General features: G+C 39.8%; 1 protein-coding gene across 3 annotated transcripts in view; it reads left to right on the top strand.

Annotated features, from left to right (window-relative positions):
- Nucleotides 1-15,047: 15,047 nt before the first annotated feature.
- Nucleotides 15,048-17,952, top strand: part of REV3L (REV3 like, DNA directed polymerase zeta catalytic subunit) — a 94,683-nt gene continuing 91,778 nt past the window's right edge. For all 3 annotated transcript variants that reach the window (XM_088139533.1, XM_088139543.1, XM_007426588.4), the window contains exon 1: nt 15,048-15,320. In XM_088139533.1, the coding sequence (XP_087995659.1) occupies nt 15,182-15,320 (139 nt within the window). In that variant the 5' untranslated portion in view covers nt 15,048-15,181. The remainder of the gene's footprint in view (nt 15,321-17,952) is intronic.

Below are 17,952 nucleotides of genomic sequence, written 5' to 3'. Positions count from 1 at the left end.
AAGTCACTCTCTTGGGTTGTTATTAGTAAATCCTTTTTAATTATTAAGACATCAGCTGGTTTCTTTTGTATGCCCAGTGTAACACCTTTTTCCATGTCATTCTTATAGTCTGTCATTTTTAAATTCACTTTAAAATCAGTCTCAATCTGGTCAGGTAGAACTTGTTCCTCTTCCATAACATCTTTTAAACACAGTCTATCTATAGAGCAGACACTATTAAAATTAACTTCTGGGTCCACTGTTCAAAAATATCCTTCAATATGCCCAATGTTAAAATGTTTTGCTTCATTCTGTAATTGTAAGTTGAGTCTGAATGTTCTTCTCCTTTAATTATAATCTTTAGTTCCCTCTAGTGTCCAATTTTTAAAGTCTTATCTTACTATGTTTTTTTTAAAAATTCAAAGCGAAAACATTTTCCCACAGGAAGGATTCCTTATAATTAATTCCAAAATCTTATTTCAAATTTATCTGGACCCTTAGTCCGTTTGTAACTTTCTAAAATCAAAATTTTAATCACCCTTTTGCTGTTTATTCCCCCAAATTTGTTTTGAGTTCTTAAACTTGTAGTTAAGACTTCTTTCACTAAGGATTGAAGGAAACTCAGCTGGTGCTGTAAAACTTGTCAATCCAAAGCTTCCTAATAGCTGAAAAGTGATTAGAAAAGGAAATATATGAACATAATGCCCTTTCAAAGGTGCTGACTGTGGTTTGAGCAAGGTGGCTATTCCCTCATCTCCCAGAGCTCGAAACCCACTGGAGCACTTGTGCACAATGTTAAGTCCTCTCCTTGTCTGGAGAGGAATTATCGAAGAGCCAGTCTACTTGCTGGCTCTTCATTCCACCGCGGTCGTCAGCTCCAATTTTTGGGAAGCTTCTTTGGTCCACTTCTTCCCCGGAAGCCCTGTGGTTACATTTATCATGGGTGTTACATGAATACAGCCACTAAGTAAGTAGGGACAATACCAATGGCTTGACTCAGTAAAAAGCAGCTTTTATGTTCCTAAATTATTTAAATACATTGATAAAAGTTATTTAAACTAACAATACATAACAAAATTGTGTTTAACCAAGATCAGCTGCCTGGTTTCTTATGTTGCTATTTTCCCTTCACCATAATTGCACCACGATAATTGGCATTTCAGCTTGATCTGTTTTCCATTGTGCCACAATCACAGCTGTTTGATCCTTACATTAAAAATATTGCTTCAACACAGCTGTGACTAGAACATTATTTCAGAAAAATTAACACGGCCAAGTGTCCTGCAGGCAAGTTGCACCATGTTCTCTAGGATTCTGCTATGGGTTTTTTCCCCCCAGATCAAATTTCAGCAGCACTCCATGACACCTCAAGTTAGGCTGCTGCATTTATGATGTTGTTCTTTATATAGTTTTATTTTATTGTACTCTTATTTACTGTAAGTTGCCTGGAGAATTTTGTTATGGGAAAGGATATAAATGTTTACCAGATAGCTTCAATCTATCCATTTTTTTCCCTTACAAAGGGCTTTTATGACAATTGTGGCTTCCAATACCATGGTGTTACCAGATTCATTTGGGGGATGCTGCTAAGGGATGCTGTTTGCTATTTTTATAAACAGCAAGAATCGACCAGGGAGTTTTCTGTGGGCATTTTGAAAACGACAGAAGGGATTTAGATCTGATAGGGATGACTTTGGACCAGTCACTTTCTCTCAGCCGAACCCACCTCACAGGTTTGTTGTTGTGGGGAAAATAGGAGGCAGGAGAATTAGGTAGGTTCACCGCCTTGAGTTATATATAAGAAGGCAGGATAAAAATTGAAGAAATCGTCTGATTTCTGCAATTGATTAGAGAGTTGGCAAAGTACCAGGGTAGAATGGGAGAGAGGGACATATAACTTCTCTTTCCCCCAAGAGACAGGCAAGGAAGAAAGAATTTTTAGAACAAACATAAAATACACAGGCATGATGATTTAAACTCATGCACATTTGTAGGAAGAGAACTATAGAGAAGAAAAGCCACCCCCCCAAAAGCTGCAACTGCAGTGCTATTTGTGATGGACTACAGTAATGCAGCAGGTTCTCAAGAAGGAGGGAGCACATTCCAGGAAGGGGGGCAAGACAAGAGGCAACACAATCCAGAGCTGGATTGTGGGAAGAGGAAGAGATTTAGGACAGCCACTCCCTAGAATCTCCCAGAGTATATCTATTAGGTTAGAGTAATGCAGATTCCTTCTGGCAAGATTCTGTCTATATGGTATAAGCAATAAAAGAACTGAACTTGGCTGGACTGTTTCTCTGTCATTCTTGGGCTGGACCTGACATATTGGTCACCAAAACCATGTGACCTTTCATAACTTCCTGCTTAAAATGTACAAAATGTGAATAAGCTTACATTTGTACTATGTAAGAAATGTTTTTACATCAAACTGAACTGGTACAGATCTCAGCTACAAACTGCTGCAACAATATACATGACAGATTAAACCAGTGTTTTTCAACCTTGGCAACTTTAAGATGTGTGGACTTACACTCCCAGAATTTCCCAGCATGCCCCAGCATGCCCCAGTTGAAGTCCATACAGTTTAAAGTTGCCAAGGTTGAAAAATACTGGTTTAAATGTTAAGGCTGCCTTCTCAAATTTGCTGGCTGTGTAGTACATCCCATCAAATGGGCTCTAGACGGGGAAGATATGTGTTAAGGCTTTGTCTCTTAGCTAGCTTGCCCACTGATTTATACCATCAGAATTAAGATTTGCCAATTCTCAATAGCTTCCTTGTAAGATATCTTTCTTTGAGTGTTTCCTCTCGGTGATCCTGAATAAGAACAGGGGAGAATGAACTTCCTGCATCATTCATTTCACTACCAAAGAATACATTGTTCTCTGACCAAGGAAGACTGTGCATCAGTAAACAGTTTGTGTAGGAGCTCTGAAGAGGCTTCCAGGAGGATAGCTTATTCTCCCTGATCTGTTTGTCTAATGAACTGGATCATGTGATAAATATGCATAATGACTTTTCTCAGTTGCTCATGGAAATCCTAGCAGATAAACATTAAATCTCCCAGGCATCACTGAATGTATAACAAATTCATCACAAAGAAGCAAACATATTATAAGAAAAGCTTTCCTTTTCCTAAATCAGTTTATGACTCAAATCTCTACTTCTATCCTTCAAATCTCTATCATGTCCGTTCAAGGCAGAACATAATTTACAGTACTATTGCAAAAAATAATAAAAAATGATGGCCACATGCAATTCATGCTTTCAAAGTTTTTATTATCATTTGAGGGAAAAACAACTCTTTAAGAAATGTTCCTTCCAATTCTTGGGAAGGTTATTTTACTCATAATTTCTGTATCTGGACTATATGCTGCATCATGGTTAAACAATACACAACTACCACATCAACAAGACTTAAATGTTTAAAAAATGGCCTCCAGGGGTTGCAGGAGCATGGCTAATGGTATAATTGCAGCAAAGGGTTTTTTAAAGGCATTTTGCCCCTTGCTTTTGAAATAAACAAGAGATGTCAACATTTTTCAACAGTCTTTTGAAAAGCTTTAAGGTAGTACAGGCAGTCCTCGACTTACGATCACTTGTTTAACCACTGTTCAAAGTTACAATGGCACTGAAAAAAGTGACTTATGACCAGTCATCGTACTTATGACCAATGCAGTGTCCCCACGGTCACGTGATCAAAATTTGGGCACTTGGCAACTGGCATGTATTTGCAATGGTTGCAGCATCCTGGGATCATGTGATTGCCACCTGCAACCTTCCCAGGGGGCTTCTGACAAGCAAAGTCAATGAGGGAAGCCAGATTCGCTTAATAATTGTGGCAAAAAATCAGGTATGACTTACTTAATGACTGCATCACTTAATGATGGAAGTTCCAGTCCCAATTCTGGTCATAAGTCAAGGACTACCTGTATAACAGGTGCCTTTAGTCATCTAAAGGCCCCCATGCACCTATTTTAAATCCCTACTCAACCCCAAAATATTAAAAGCTGAAAAATGTGTCCCTGACCATTTCAGTGATGACACTGACCATGCCCCTGTGACTGGGGGCAAAAAAAGAGGGGGGTAGGTGGCTGGGCTTGGCCCTTATTGCTGGAAAAAAGGTGGAGTTCAGTTTTTGAAAGTAAATTAACAGCAAAATGAGAGCCTTTACCCTCTGAGGCTTGGGCATTCCTTTTGCTGCCATTTTGGAGGGGGAAAAGGCCAGGAAAAATTACATCTCTGAAAATAGATCTTTTTGTTTTTCAATACTACAACCTGAGAGTGCTCCCCAGCAGTGCAAAATGAGTACTAAAGAGGTGCATATGGCCCATGTATAGGGACTGGCCATCCCAACTTATATAATAGATATGGCCCCAAGATGGCATGTTAGCCATCATAATGAAACTATTATTTTCAGGTGTATTTTTCTTGGCCCCAAAAAATTATATGAATTATTGAAACAAGGCATATAATCATATAACCTTTATGAATGTAAGTCAGATAACAAGATGTTTATTTCAAGGACAGAAAATGATAGATTGTGAGGAACTTGTTTATCTATGTATTATTTAAATGTTTACCTCATTTACTACTCAGCATTCAAGGTGGCTTACAGCCATCAATCTTCTCCATAAAAGAAGCTCTTCCAAATGCTTGGGGAGAGGGGGGGGAAAACCCCTTTTTTTTAAGCCATGGAAATGGCAAATGGTCTGGCACGGCTTCCAAGCTTCCTGGAGGGCTCTGAGGTTGGAGCTCTGAAGACATGTTTTGAATTGCTCCATTAGCCTGATAAGGATCTGTGATTCAAATGTACAAACAATTGAAGGCAACCAAACCAAAAAGATAGAGTACTGAGTGTTTCAACCTGGAGAGGAAAGGGGTTTCAGGGAGTAGGAAATTAAAACAGACTCTTCAGAAACCTCTTCCTCTTGACATACAATCATACTGAGCTCAAAATGGGACCGAAGCCAGCCCCAATCCTGAGTCCTTTACTGTGTTGTAATAAAGCAGTAAAGTGTGAGAAGGAAGTAAATTGTTTCTCATTCTTTACCTCACCCCATTCCTGCGTCTCTTAAACATTGCCATAAAGTTCATGGACAGAAACATTTCTGTTAGGGAGACAATTATTTATTTTAACATTTTATGCTAGATCTTTACTAGTTCCGTCTAATATCAAACATGGGTGGTCTAGACTGTCAGTTTGGAAGTAAAACAAATGCTCACATCACTCCCCCTACCCTATGACTAAGTCTTTTCTGCAATTTGCAGAATAATGTTCTCTGGACTGATACTAGATCAAGGTTGTTATTTTATTGTCACAACATCTCTGTGAAGTAAGCTAGACTAAGAGGTGGTAACCACTCATAGGTACTGTTGGGACTATTTTTTTTTCTACACAAAGCAGACTGAATAGTATGATACCTATTAGAATTAAGTGGCATGTTTTTAAAACCCTTTGCCACCTATTTTGAGTGCTAAAATATTAGGGTACTTCTGCTAACCCATAGAAACAGACTGATTTTCTATTTGCATTCTCTTTTTACCATCAATCAATTAGCCCTACTTCTCAGAACATAATGCCACATGTTGGTCACATGTAGTAAAGCTTAACCTGAGAATTCAACTTTTCAAAATAGGGATAGACTTTGGACCAAATTAAATCTTCTGTGGAAAAGCCTAAGATCACAGCTTGAGCACTAAACACAGAATTGAAACTTCTGGCATTTTTAGCTAAAAAGATGTGAAAGTAAAGACTGTATTTCATATATCACACTAAGTCATTGTCTGTTCAATCATGGTTTATAGAGTAAATAACTGGCTACATTCAAACAACACACTAAGCAATAATCCATAATTTACCAGCTGAACCAGACATGTATTCATACAACATACTAAGCCAAAACCAAACAAATCACATTATGGTTTAGCAAAACATATGAACATAGTGATGACCATAATGGGCTAGATCAGGGGTTCTCAAAGTACGGCCCGCGGGCCGGATACAGCCCACCAGGGTCATTTATCCGGCCCGCCCACCTGATTGGCTGCCGCTGCTGTCTGTCAGAAGCGGAAGTGTCGGGGCTGTGTCGGGAGCTGCAAGCGATGCACGAGGAGGGAGGTCGCAGAGCTGGACTATTCTACATGACAGGTATGCCGGGTCCAGCCCCCCAACATTCTGAGGGACCATGAACTGGCCCCGTTTAAAAAGTTTGAGGACCCCTGGGCTAGACGGATAAATGATTTGACTACAGTGGTACCTCTAGTTATGAACTTAATCCGTTCCATGACTCTGGCTGCAACTCGAGTTGGTTGCAACTCAAGGTAAATTTTCCCATAAGGTTCAGTGTAAATACGGTTAATCCGTTCCGCCCTCTGAATTTGGTTGCACCACGAGGCAAATTTCCCCATAAGGTTCAATGTAAATACAGCTAATCTGCCCTCCGAATTTGGTCACACCCCGAGGTAAATTTCCCCCATAAGGTTCAATGTAAATATGGCTAAACAGTTCTGAAACATATGCATTTTATTTTTAAACCTCAAAAACCTTCCAAACGCCACAAAAACCTTCCAAACGCCACAAAACATACCACAAGCCTCACCGAACGTCTCCTTGCTACCGCAATCTCGCCCACAGGAAGCCGCAACCGCGTGGCAGCAGGGAAAATGGCCGCGGATCCGGTTTGTAACTCGAGGCGGAGTTCGCAAGTAGAGGTAAATTTTGGGGGCCGGAACTGGTCATATCTTGAAAAATTCATAAGGAGGGGCGTTCGTAACTCGAGGTACCACTGTATTTATAAGCCAGCTTATGTGGCTTTAAATATATTTATAGGTAGGTAGGTAGGTAGATCAATCCCCTTTCTTAATTTACAGACAGTAACATGAGAGGCATGTATCTATTTCAAAAATTATGCTATTAGTACAATTTTCTTAATACTGTGTTGTTACTGTTTTACTTTAGAAGTATGATTAATTACTTGCAAGCCAAATTTATTCTGTTATATTTTAGAGAAAGCACAATTACATCTGGGATTACTTACAGCTTAATTTTTTAAAATTATTGTATGTGTGGGTTTTTTGAAGTAAGGCCATACTTCAAATGGTTAGTGTTAGACTTGGAATTTTTTTTTAAAAATTGCTGAGCTATGGCAAACAATCCCTTCAGTTCTACCATGGCTAAATAAGGAGGCTGCTCAGTTCTAAAAATAGTCATTCATATTGGTCTGGTTATAGCAAGAGTTGTCATCTTTTACAGATATGCAAGTCCTGCAAGTTCAAGTGAGGACATAAAAGCAGATCAAATTTGCATTTGTCTCATTACTGAGAAGCCATGATCATTTACTTACTCAGGTCTCCTTGCACATTATATAGATTCATGTTATTGTGCCATGGCAACACTTACAAATGCCAGACATGTGTGTTTATTCTTCATTCTACAGATTCCAATGTGAGCTTTTTACCCAGGGGTCCTGTATCAGAATAAAGCAAACTCTTGATCCCTTTTATTCACTAGATCTAAATTTTAATTCTTGCGATTTTGCAGCAATTATTTGCTCCTCATTATCAAAATTCTAAACTATTGGCCAGATACATGCTATTAATTCTAGTTTAGAGGTACCCTATGGGAACTTTCGTTTTACTGCTGAAATTGAGAAGGATATGAAAGACAAGACACATTATACTCATCTTTGCACACAAATGCATGCCGTGTTTTAGGTGAAGTGAGACAGCTGCCTTAGACATCAGAAGCAATAACAAGGTCTTAAGTGGACAGGACTGTTTAGGTTGAAGTTGCATAACATCCCGTAAAAATCTTGGGTATATCTCTGAGAGTACCTCCAAAACTTACTGCCAATTGTAATGTTGATGGAGAAGAGAAATGAAATGAAGGAGAAAAAAATATACATTAGGAGTAATTATATCAACTACATATACTTTAAGCTTAATCTAAATTACACAAAAGAATGTTCCCCATGCCCAGCACACTGCATACTATAAGTGAGACTGCATTAAAGCCATCAGCTGTAGCCAGTAGCCTCTGTTAATTTGTGATTTTCTAACCTTGTTTTAGTGTATTCTTATACTAAACTGTTGGAAGATAATTTTAGGTATCTCTGAAACCACACCCAATATTAGGATAGAAGAGTGGGGGAAATGGCATACTACTTTCATGTTGTCCACCAAAGATTCCTAGATTGGAAACTTGGATCCCTCTAAATTTACCTTGCTTTCAGAACCCACTTCACTGATAACACTGTTCAACAGACAGGTTGGCTGAGTTTTTAAGCAGCAATGAAGAGTAACAGTTATTCTCCTACTGCTTGGTACTACTTTCAGCTATTGTAGGTGCTTTTAATGACTGAACTCTCATTGGTAGCAGATAATCTCCACACACCATATCATGGCACTGGTAGGAAAAAACTAGCCTGCCTCCATGTTAGGCTTTCTCCATACAATCATTCTGACTCAGGGGTTCATTTTCACTGGATAAATTAGAAAGAAAGTCCAAATTAGGGTACCTTCCATTGAGATGGATACTTTATACTCTAATTTCGGACCACTTGGGGACTCCAGGGCTTGATTTTTCTCTCCTTCCTGGTGCAATAAAAATTAATATAACTTATCAGCTGGCTGTTGGGAGTTCTGAATTCTGACATGACATTGAAAATAGCACTCTTTCAATCCATTTAAGAGTAGGGCAGGTAATCTTTCCATGACTAGGTGCTTCACTTTTAATTAGTATTACTGTAGTCACATAGGACTGTAGTAGCATGATATCACTGGAGGAGGATAGGATTTTGGGGTACTTTCCCCCCTTTCTTTTTATCAGAAGCTACTTCATTTCCCTACTGAAAATCTATAGGATACTAAGCACCTGAGGGGCCTCAGGAGCAACTAAAAGAAGCTGGAGGGTCGTATACAACACAGGTTGTCCATTCCTGACTCATACTCAAGGATGCTTAGTCTCTTGCCAAGATCATGATCTTTAAAATCAGAATTTCAAGGGTAGTTCTTGTTCTCCTTTGTGAGCATATAATTAAGTTATAGTAAAAAAACAGATGCTGAGAGATTATATGGGAATTATGATTATGATATCAAAGATCTCATAATAATATACTTGATCTATAAAAAGATGTGGAATATAATGCTAATATATACATTTACCAAAAGATTAGTTTGGGATGGAAAAATGAATTCTCTGCAAACTTTTCAAAACAACTGGGCCTCTTTTATGGATAACTGAAATAGGTATAGATCTAATGTAACAATGGTTTACAGCAGTAAAATTAATTTTAAAAACTGCACTCTCTTTCTGACTAGTCTTTGGAACCCCAATTTGTGGAACACTACACTTCTTTGCTTAGAAAAACCTGGTTGAGGCCAAAGAAAGTCATCTGAACCCTGACACTAAAGACTTTCTCTCTTTCATGCTTTAATACATTGATTATAAGAAAAGACATGCATGATCTCTATTTTTCTTCCACTTGCCAGCTTCCTAGTCTCTATCATTTAAATTCCTTTCTCTTCCATCCCAAATGTTGAGACATTGCTATAAACTTCCTTTGGCTCACTACTCCTTCACTGGGATAGCCTATAAGTATCTTTTTTATTTTCTCAATAAAAACTGCTACCCAAGTTAAACACTGGTACATTAGTGTATTTGTAAATGTGCTTCTAATCAACTCAGTGGCTGATTTTTCCCCCTTTCTACTTGAACAGCTCCCTCACTTTGAAGCAGCCTGCCCCTCAGGCTAGAATGGCCCCTTCCCTTTTTTCTCTTTTTGAAAAGCAGTCAAGACTGCTTTTCCAGCACCTTCAGGGCAGAGGGTTCAGCTTAACTGGAAGCATATGACCCAGGGAGAAAGTATTTAATTCAGAACCCACGTGATACTTTACTTTACTGATTTTTAATGTTTTATTGTTGTATATAGTACTACTTTATAGTGAGCTAGCTAAAATCTTAGGAGGTGGCAACATATAAATCAATGAAGAAATATAAATAATTAAAACAAAGATTTGCCTAACATAATTCTACCAGTACATGGTAACACAAAAAGCCAGGCTATGAAATGGAAACCGATAAGAAGGAAAGAGATTAATAATCTCTGATGGGTTATTACCCATCGGACATTTAAAATCAAGAAAAAGGCCAAAGAAATTTGAATGGGATGGAAACCAGCATGATGAATGACATGCCAATGAAAAAGGCAGGTTCATGTGCTACTTCCTCTTATAATCCTGAACTTCTGATAATATTTAGAAGACCTACTATAGCATTTGACTGTGTATTTTTACTGTATTTGTTTTATTTATATATCACAAATATGTAATATAAATAAATAGCTCATAGAGATCACAAATAGTATAAAATAATAACTAATGCTATATTCCTTGTAAAGAACTAATGCTATACATACCCATGAAGTGGGCCTGAAACACCCACCCAAAAATTACCAACACTTTTTCCATCTCTCTCACCTTATCTTTTTGACTAAAGATTTTTATGAATTTTTTTATTCAATATGAAAAGTGCCTTCTGTACTACAAATGCAGGAATCTTGGACTTTTTTCTCTGCAGAACCGCATGCATGTAAATTGGCTACTGCATACCTGATTAACACAGAGCATGAGTGGAATGCATGGTGGCAGGCTACAAAATGTAGCAGCGTGACCTCCCTTTATTTATTTATATATGTGTATGTGTGTTTAATCCAAGAGTGGACTTAAACCACCAACCAGGATTCTCCAGGCATCTGAAAGAAACATTTTTTTTCTTTATTACACTTACTTTGTATGGAAAGAGAATGCAAAGGAGTACAAGATTTTGAATACTGAGCAAACAAGAGACTAAAGCAATGGTTCCCAGGTCCCTGAGGGGCCAAAAAGTAATTGCAAAGAATTTGAGATGGACAACATCATGAAAAACCAAATAAAAACACTGGTGCAGACTCTGACCAAAATAAGATTTATTGCCTAAGGTGAAATCACAGGGAGAAATACTAGGCCAGCCTAGGAGGAAGACTAGAAGGAACAGCATCAATTTGGGTTGGTTTCTCCTTCCTCCCACCTGACCAGCACTAGTATTTCTGCGCCTCCCAGCATGCACAACTTCTTTTGCTGTTAGTACATCCTTTGCAGCCTGCTTGACTCTAATCCCTATAAGCTGCCCATAAAAGTCCTTGCCCCATAACCAGCACTCTGTTCTGTGTGTGCCTCTATTCTGGTCTCCCTGACTCCCAGAGTTACCCAGCTAGCCCATCAGGATTCCCACGCATCCCACGTGCCCTCTTATATTTTCTATCAGGACACTACAAATACAGATTCATCATGAGCCCAATTTTTAAGAAGACAATGCTGTAAAGACTACACTAATTTTTGTTTTGCTTTGACCTTCCTTTAAATGGTTCTGTGGTTCTTTGGAAGAAGAGGCTCACTAGTATACTTGATGAAAAAACTGAAACAAACCTAAAAACACTGAAAAAAATAATGGCTACTAATCTATGTTTTTATTTTTTAAAATATTGCAATTAAAATTATATATTGTATAGACACCATATCAGCATTTCCAAACATATAACCAATGTCCCTTCTGTCACTATTATATATAGATACTATTATACAGAATTACTTAAGTATATTTATGAATGAATAAAATCATCTGATAAAAATTAACGGAGCAGTGCCCATCTATCATGCAATTTGTATTTATCACTTAATATGAGCTCTCCAATATGCCCCTAGGACCTTCCAAACTCTCTTTTTACATTACAAAAAAAAATTTTTTTTTAATTTTAAAAAAGGGAAGAGATAGTGTGCTAGAAAATAAAGTAACAGCTTACAGCATATGTATTTTCAAGAATGCTTCTGGCTAAATGGGCCCATTAGCTTTCTCAGAAAACAAAAATGATGGTTGGCTGCTTTGTTTAGAAATGTGCTCACTTGTCCAAGAAAAAAACAAAAGGTGAACAGGGTTACTACGGAGTACTGAGGTGGGGTACTGAGAAGCTGGCAGTATGTTGTGAATGGGCAAGCCCCCAGGAAGATAACATTAAGAAACTGAGGGTCTCTACATCCTCGCAGCATTTCAAAGGTAAAAATATAACATTTTGCATCCTAACATTACACCTATTCTGGCATATTTACAGTTACTAATTTAATATCAGTGATTGCCTATTTTGGCCAGAGGACTTAAATCTCAGTTGGTTTGTGTTCTTAGCTTCATTGTTTTTTAAAACGATGTGGAAGTCTAGAGGTCATTTAGGGCAGAAAGGTAGTTAAGAAGTATCTATATTTAAGATTACGCTACTTTATTTTCTTTGATATTGGTAGTTTATTCAAATTTACAGCTCATTATTGGGATTGTTGTTGCCTAGCAACACACATTAGACATTCTGAAGGGCAATGGACAGAGGTCTTTGTTTTTAGGTACAATTGGATTTGGTATTTTGAGTACTAAATAAAACTACCTTCTTTTACTATACACAAAAACCATTCTATAAAATGTCTGTTTAAACAATGGCCAAGCAAGTTTGCATATGTTCAAAACTGAGAAATTAAAAAAAAAAATAGAATGCTAATGTAAGAATGTACAAGTAATTTCCAGTGGGAATCCCCCTCCTGTCTGAAGTATCCTGGAACCAGTGGAGGTGGTGGTGTTTTTTTTTAACAAATTTCACTGCATTAAGATGAATAGAAGGAAATAAATACAGATCATCTCTAGGTCTGATATACAATACAGCTGCTGGGAAGAGGGGTATTAGGATGCTACAAGAGGTTGGGATCAGCAAACCCAAACTCTCTACTGCCACTTTCAAGGACTGCCCATTAATCTGAATGGAAAGTAAATGTTGCAAATATTTCATTGGGGGTTAAGAGTAGCATATGAAGTCAACTTTCCTCCTCTGACTGCACTTTTTTCCATCCATGGAGAGGAAAATCTATTTAAAGGGACTACCAGACTGCAGCCTGAATTATGGTTGTGTTCATGCAACATACTGAATTTAATTCTCATTCAAGTCAATATAACTCCTAGTAAGATAATGGACACATCCATGGAGTTTTCTTAGCAGCAATATGGAAACAACGGCTTGTCCCTGTTGCTCTTCAGGAAGGTGCTTTTGACTTGCTAATCCAGCATACAGCTGCTACTATTACTTGGAGGTCTCTCATCCAAATACTAACCAGTCTCAAACCTGCTCAGCATCTAAGCCAAGATTGGCCAGGTGCTGCCACATGCTAGTTGATCACATTTTAGCCAAGTATTCAGTGTGAACCCAGTCCATGTGTTTATGATTACTGGTTGAATGACCCCAGAACAGTTTGTTGAATAAACTATGGATAAATTACCATAAATAAGTGTCTTGTGTGAACAAAACCTATGTACATTCAAGTTTCTATCCGTTTTCATGGCATAACCACCCAAACTGTACCTGTTTTCCTCATATTCTGCATAATTTTATACTTGATATTTTATGAATGCATTACAAAAGTATTGGTAGTTCCTAAACTTAAAAAGGAGCTAGAGAGCCTTCAGTTTGTATATATTATAATAGTGCCATATAGCAAATATCAAATTATTACTTTAATATATTTGTTGCATAAGCAAAAATACATTATTCCAAACTGCAGAAACATAGAAGATACACTGTAGTATTGTTCTGTACCACGCCTTGGTTATTATAGAATAACGTTCCTTTTCTTAAGCAAAGTACAGGATATATGTCTAGGTCTACATTAGGTGAAAAAATAAGAACATAAAAGAAAAAATAGAAGACATATTTAGTTTGGGGTGAATATTTTTTTACTGTGGTAATAGAACAGAGTTTTATTATGCAACCATTGCCAAAGTATTGTAAAGCAAAATGTTCCATTTATCAGTGAAACTGATATACGAATTCTAAATTCCGATAATGGCTGCAGTCCGACGGTCGTTTTGCCAAGAGGCAGCAAGATGACAAATGCATGGCACTTGTCCCTTCCTAACTCATCAGGATACTTGGCTACCGTCCTACGTTAACTCCATGATGTAGCCCAATTGAAAAAGCATTTGTGCAGGGATGCTTTGTTGTAGAATATATTCAGCGCGCATACCCTCCCCTAAAAAGCCGATCGTCAACTGATTTGTCACCCTGATTGGCAGGTTTCAGACAACCACCAGATCAGCGCGCGCTCCAACAGCTGTACCGCCACCTGGCTAGCAGCCCTCGCCCAAGTCCCGCGTCACCGCAGAACAGCTGTCAGTGCCGAGCCTGCAGCGGGGAAGGAGCGGGCGGCTCGTTCCTCTTCTGCAGCGCGAGGCCAAAGTCCCGCCCTTCCTGCCACTCCCTCCCTCCGCACGAGCCGCCCGTTCGCAGGCTGCGCTTCATTCATCTTTCTCTTCCCCGACCGGGACAGTTAAAAAGGGGGGGGCGGGGGAGGAAGAGATGAAGCGCGCGGGGGAAACGTTGCCTTAGAAGGAGCTAAGTTCAGCCCGGACTTATCCCCCGCTTCGGCTCATCGCAGTTTCCCTCTAACGCCGTTCCAAGGCGCCCAAAGGACTCACCTTCCCTTTGAGCTAAGGGGCTCGACTTCTGAAATGGCGGCTAAATAGGGTCCCTTAACTTACCAGTCCAGTCCCTAACTATCCGCGACTGCGCTCTCCGTATAACTTTTCCCAGCCCCTGGAGTTCGAAAGCCGAGCTATCGATAGCGCTTCCCTCAGCCAAACGTGCGCGCGAGTGATTAAAGTCGCCCTGGAGCTGAAGCTGCGATGCAGGGGAGAGACGCCAACCGTTCTCGTTCCCCAATCGCCCCCCATCCCCCAACTAAGGTGGCTGGCCCGTGACGTCATCATCATGGCAACAACAACTGCAGCCGGAAAGCTACTGTTCAGGCGCTGTTCCGCGCCACGGACAAAGTGGATTTGCTCACGAGCCGCGCGCGGTCCGCTTAGTTCTAAAGAGCCTTGTCCGGGTTGGTGCTCTTTCTTGGAGACGGGGAAAAAAAAAAAAGAAAAGTGGGAACCCGCAAGCGCGTGCGCGCCTCGCTCCCCTCCCAAGGACCGCCCGGCCGCTCGCTCGCCCAAGCGCGGGAACGCGCGCGCGCCGGGCGTGTGAGGAAAGAAGGCGGGGGCTGCGCTCGCGCTGCGGAGGGGTGCGCCGAGCCCCAGCCTCGGGGTGCGCCCAGCGGTCGCCCTCAGCGGCGCCTCTCTTCGTGGCGGCGAACATGTTCTCAGTGAGGGTCGTGACCGCCGATTACTACATGAGCAGCCCGCTGCCCGGCCTGGACCCCTGCCAGTCCTCCTTTAGGGAGGCCCCCGTTAAGAAGGTGCCCGTGGTGAGAGTCTTCGGAGCCACCCCATCGGGTAAGGACGGGCGCCCGCTCCGGGCATGGCTGGGGCGAAGGGGCTTTGTTGGCCGCTGGGATCCTGCCTTCCTTCTGCTCCTCGCAGGGGTAACTCTGCTTTTCGGGACGGATGGGCCAGGGCTGTCCGTCCTCCTCTCCCACTTCGCCTTCCGCCTCGCGACGTTGGCGCGCTGCAGCGGGAGCCTCCCCTACCTGCTGCCGCCGCCGCCACCACCACCCCTGCGGCCGCTGCGGTTGAGCGAACTCGGCCGTACCCGGGGCCTCGCCTGCGAGTCGCGGGGAAAGGAAAGGCAGCCCCCTGCACGTCTGAGCATTGTGCCGGAGGTGGCTTGCGAGCCGCTCAGGGCGCGTTTCCCCCGATAGGGACTGCGCCGTGTGACCCTCAGTTGTACAGCCGGGCGGTGGGTGGGGGATCTCGGCATGTTTCCGTGTAGAGCAGAATCCGTCTGTTAGCGTTATTGGAAGCAGGTTATCACCCTCCGCTGCCGCCCCCGTGTATTATAACCATAATGAAATGCAGCTGTAAAAATACTGCTTTTGTCCTGGTGGCAGTGCTGAGCTATAACTCACCTTGGCTTTTCCCCCCTTTTCAAACATAACATTTGTAGGCAGAGTACAGTATAGAGTTTCTGTATCTGGTGAAGGAAGCTTGTAAGTGTGAATGTGCTTGAAAGCGCATTATTAATCCTACACAGGAAGGAGATTCTTAATCACTGACAAAATCCATCTTTAAATTGCTATCTTAAAAAGATCATAAATTTATCAGGAATAGATTTGTCCACTCTAAGAGGATGATTTTAACACTTAGGCACAGAGATTTTTTTAAAAACATTTTGCTCTTTTATAAAATCCATATAAAATCAATATTATTTTGGTTAATATTATATTCTGCTTTTAGCAAACCAGGTTTAGCAAATGTCATGTAAACCATTAAGAAACCCACATGCACATATGTATGTAATTTAATTGCTGCTGGGCCAAATAACACGCATTGGGATATTCGTGGCATAATGATAGATGGGAATTGTACAAAAAAGACACAAGAACTCAAAAAGACTGTAAATACAAAAAAGTAATAACACTGATAAACAGTGACAGATTTTCAATAGCACATTACCTGTATTTGGTAATCTATTCCCTATTTGCAATTTAATTTCCCAGTTCTTGTAAGCGGAGAATATTTGGATGGTATATAGTCCTCAGTGTATTTTTTTCATAATTCCTAATCTTACAAAATCTGTGAAAGCAAGCATTTTTGTGTATAATTGTAGTTTCTTATAAAGCATTTTTTCCAGAGTACTACAATCAGTTCTAATATTTCCCTTTGGGTAATTATATTTGTCACATATCCACTTAACAATAGCAGCAAGTGTTGATTCCACAGCTGGTGATTGCTTATGTTTTGTTCACCTAGTGCACAGAATGGGGGGTGGGGGGCAGGAGGACCAGAGGATGTTCTGCAAAATAACAACAACCAGCATAAAGGCAGAGATAACATTGCCCCATTCAGCCCATGGACAGCTTTGGGGATGAAGATTTTTCCCCTTTCCTCTCACTGGTTTTTTATATCAAGAGAAAAAAGTACCTTAATGCTTTCTAGAAAGAAAAAAAAACAGTATAAAGGCATAAGTACCCCTCCCTTTCCTACAGTTCTCTGCAAAAGGTATAGATCTGTGCCATGTATGGAGTGGCCAGTAGCATAATTTTTGACAAGTAAGCTAAAGCTAAAGATGAAATGATCCTTATCCTTATGGAGGTATTGTTTGGAGTTAAATCCGTAAGATTCCCATTTTTTGGGGGGGGGTTCAGTAAATTGCAGTCTGAAAAACAGTGGAATGTGAAACAATAAAGTCCAAATAAATATAGTATCAAAAGCATTTAGATAAAATGCACAAAAAGTATTGTGGAATAAAAAGTTTTAATATCTTTCAATGTAGTCTTATGTATGCTTACTTGCAGGAATGTTTAACTATATTCAGCCAGATGTACTCCTAGGATTTTTCTTTTTAAGTTCATAAAAGGGCTTATTCTGAAAAGAATTTGGTTTGCTTAAAACTGCATGCAGAGTGAATTTAGTAGGTCATAGTTCCAAATAAATATATCTAAGGATTGTCATAAAGACAGTTAACCTGGGCAGTGTAATTGTCATGGGGGTTATTACCTTATACATGATGTGTAATCGGTATATCTCTTTTATAAATTTTCACTATTCAAGTTTGTTAGTACTGTATTTAAATACTAATTTAGTTTATGTGTTAATATACGTTTCATATAATGTTAGTTCAGTAAGTACCATGGGGACCAAAAGAATGCTAACCAGATGCCTCCTTCTAAGTTACCTGCCAGATGTTGTTAGTCCATATTTTTTCAGTAACCAACTTTCTAACATCCCCATGTTAGTCACTCTATATAAAAAGACTTATATGCATTCTAGTTAATATGTTACTAATAATCCTGAGGTTTCTGTATTTCATTCATTGAAACCAATTTTATTTTATTTGGGCAGAAGAGAAAATGATCAACCAACCATGTTAATGGAAAATGATAAATGAAAATTGTATATGCTGATCTTGAGTAGTTCCTCTTTGGTGAATGTTATTGCCTGTTATCAGTTCTTCAGTATGGTACTT

Source organism: Python bivittatus, unplaced genomic scaffold (assembly GCF_059951505.1).
Source record: "Python bivittatus isolate LINGU-HERP-01145 unplaced genomic scaffold, Pbiv_v1 ctg000020_np1212, whole genome shotgun sequence".
NCBI lineage: Eukaryota > Metazoa > Chordata > Lepidosauria > Squamata > Pythonidae > Python > Python bivittatus.
This window is presented reverse-complemented; position numbering and strand designations above follow the sequence as displayed.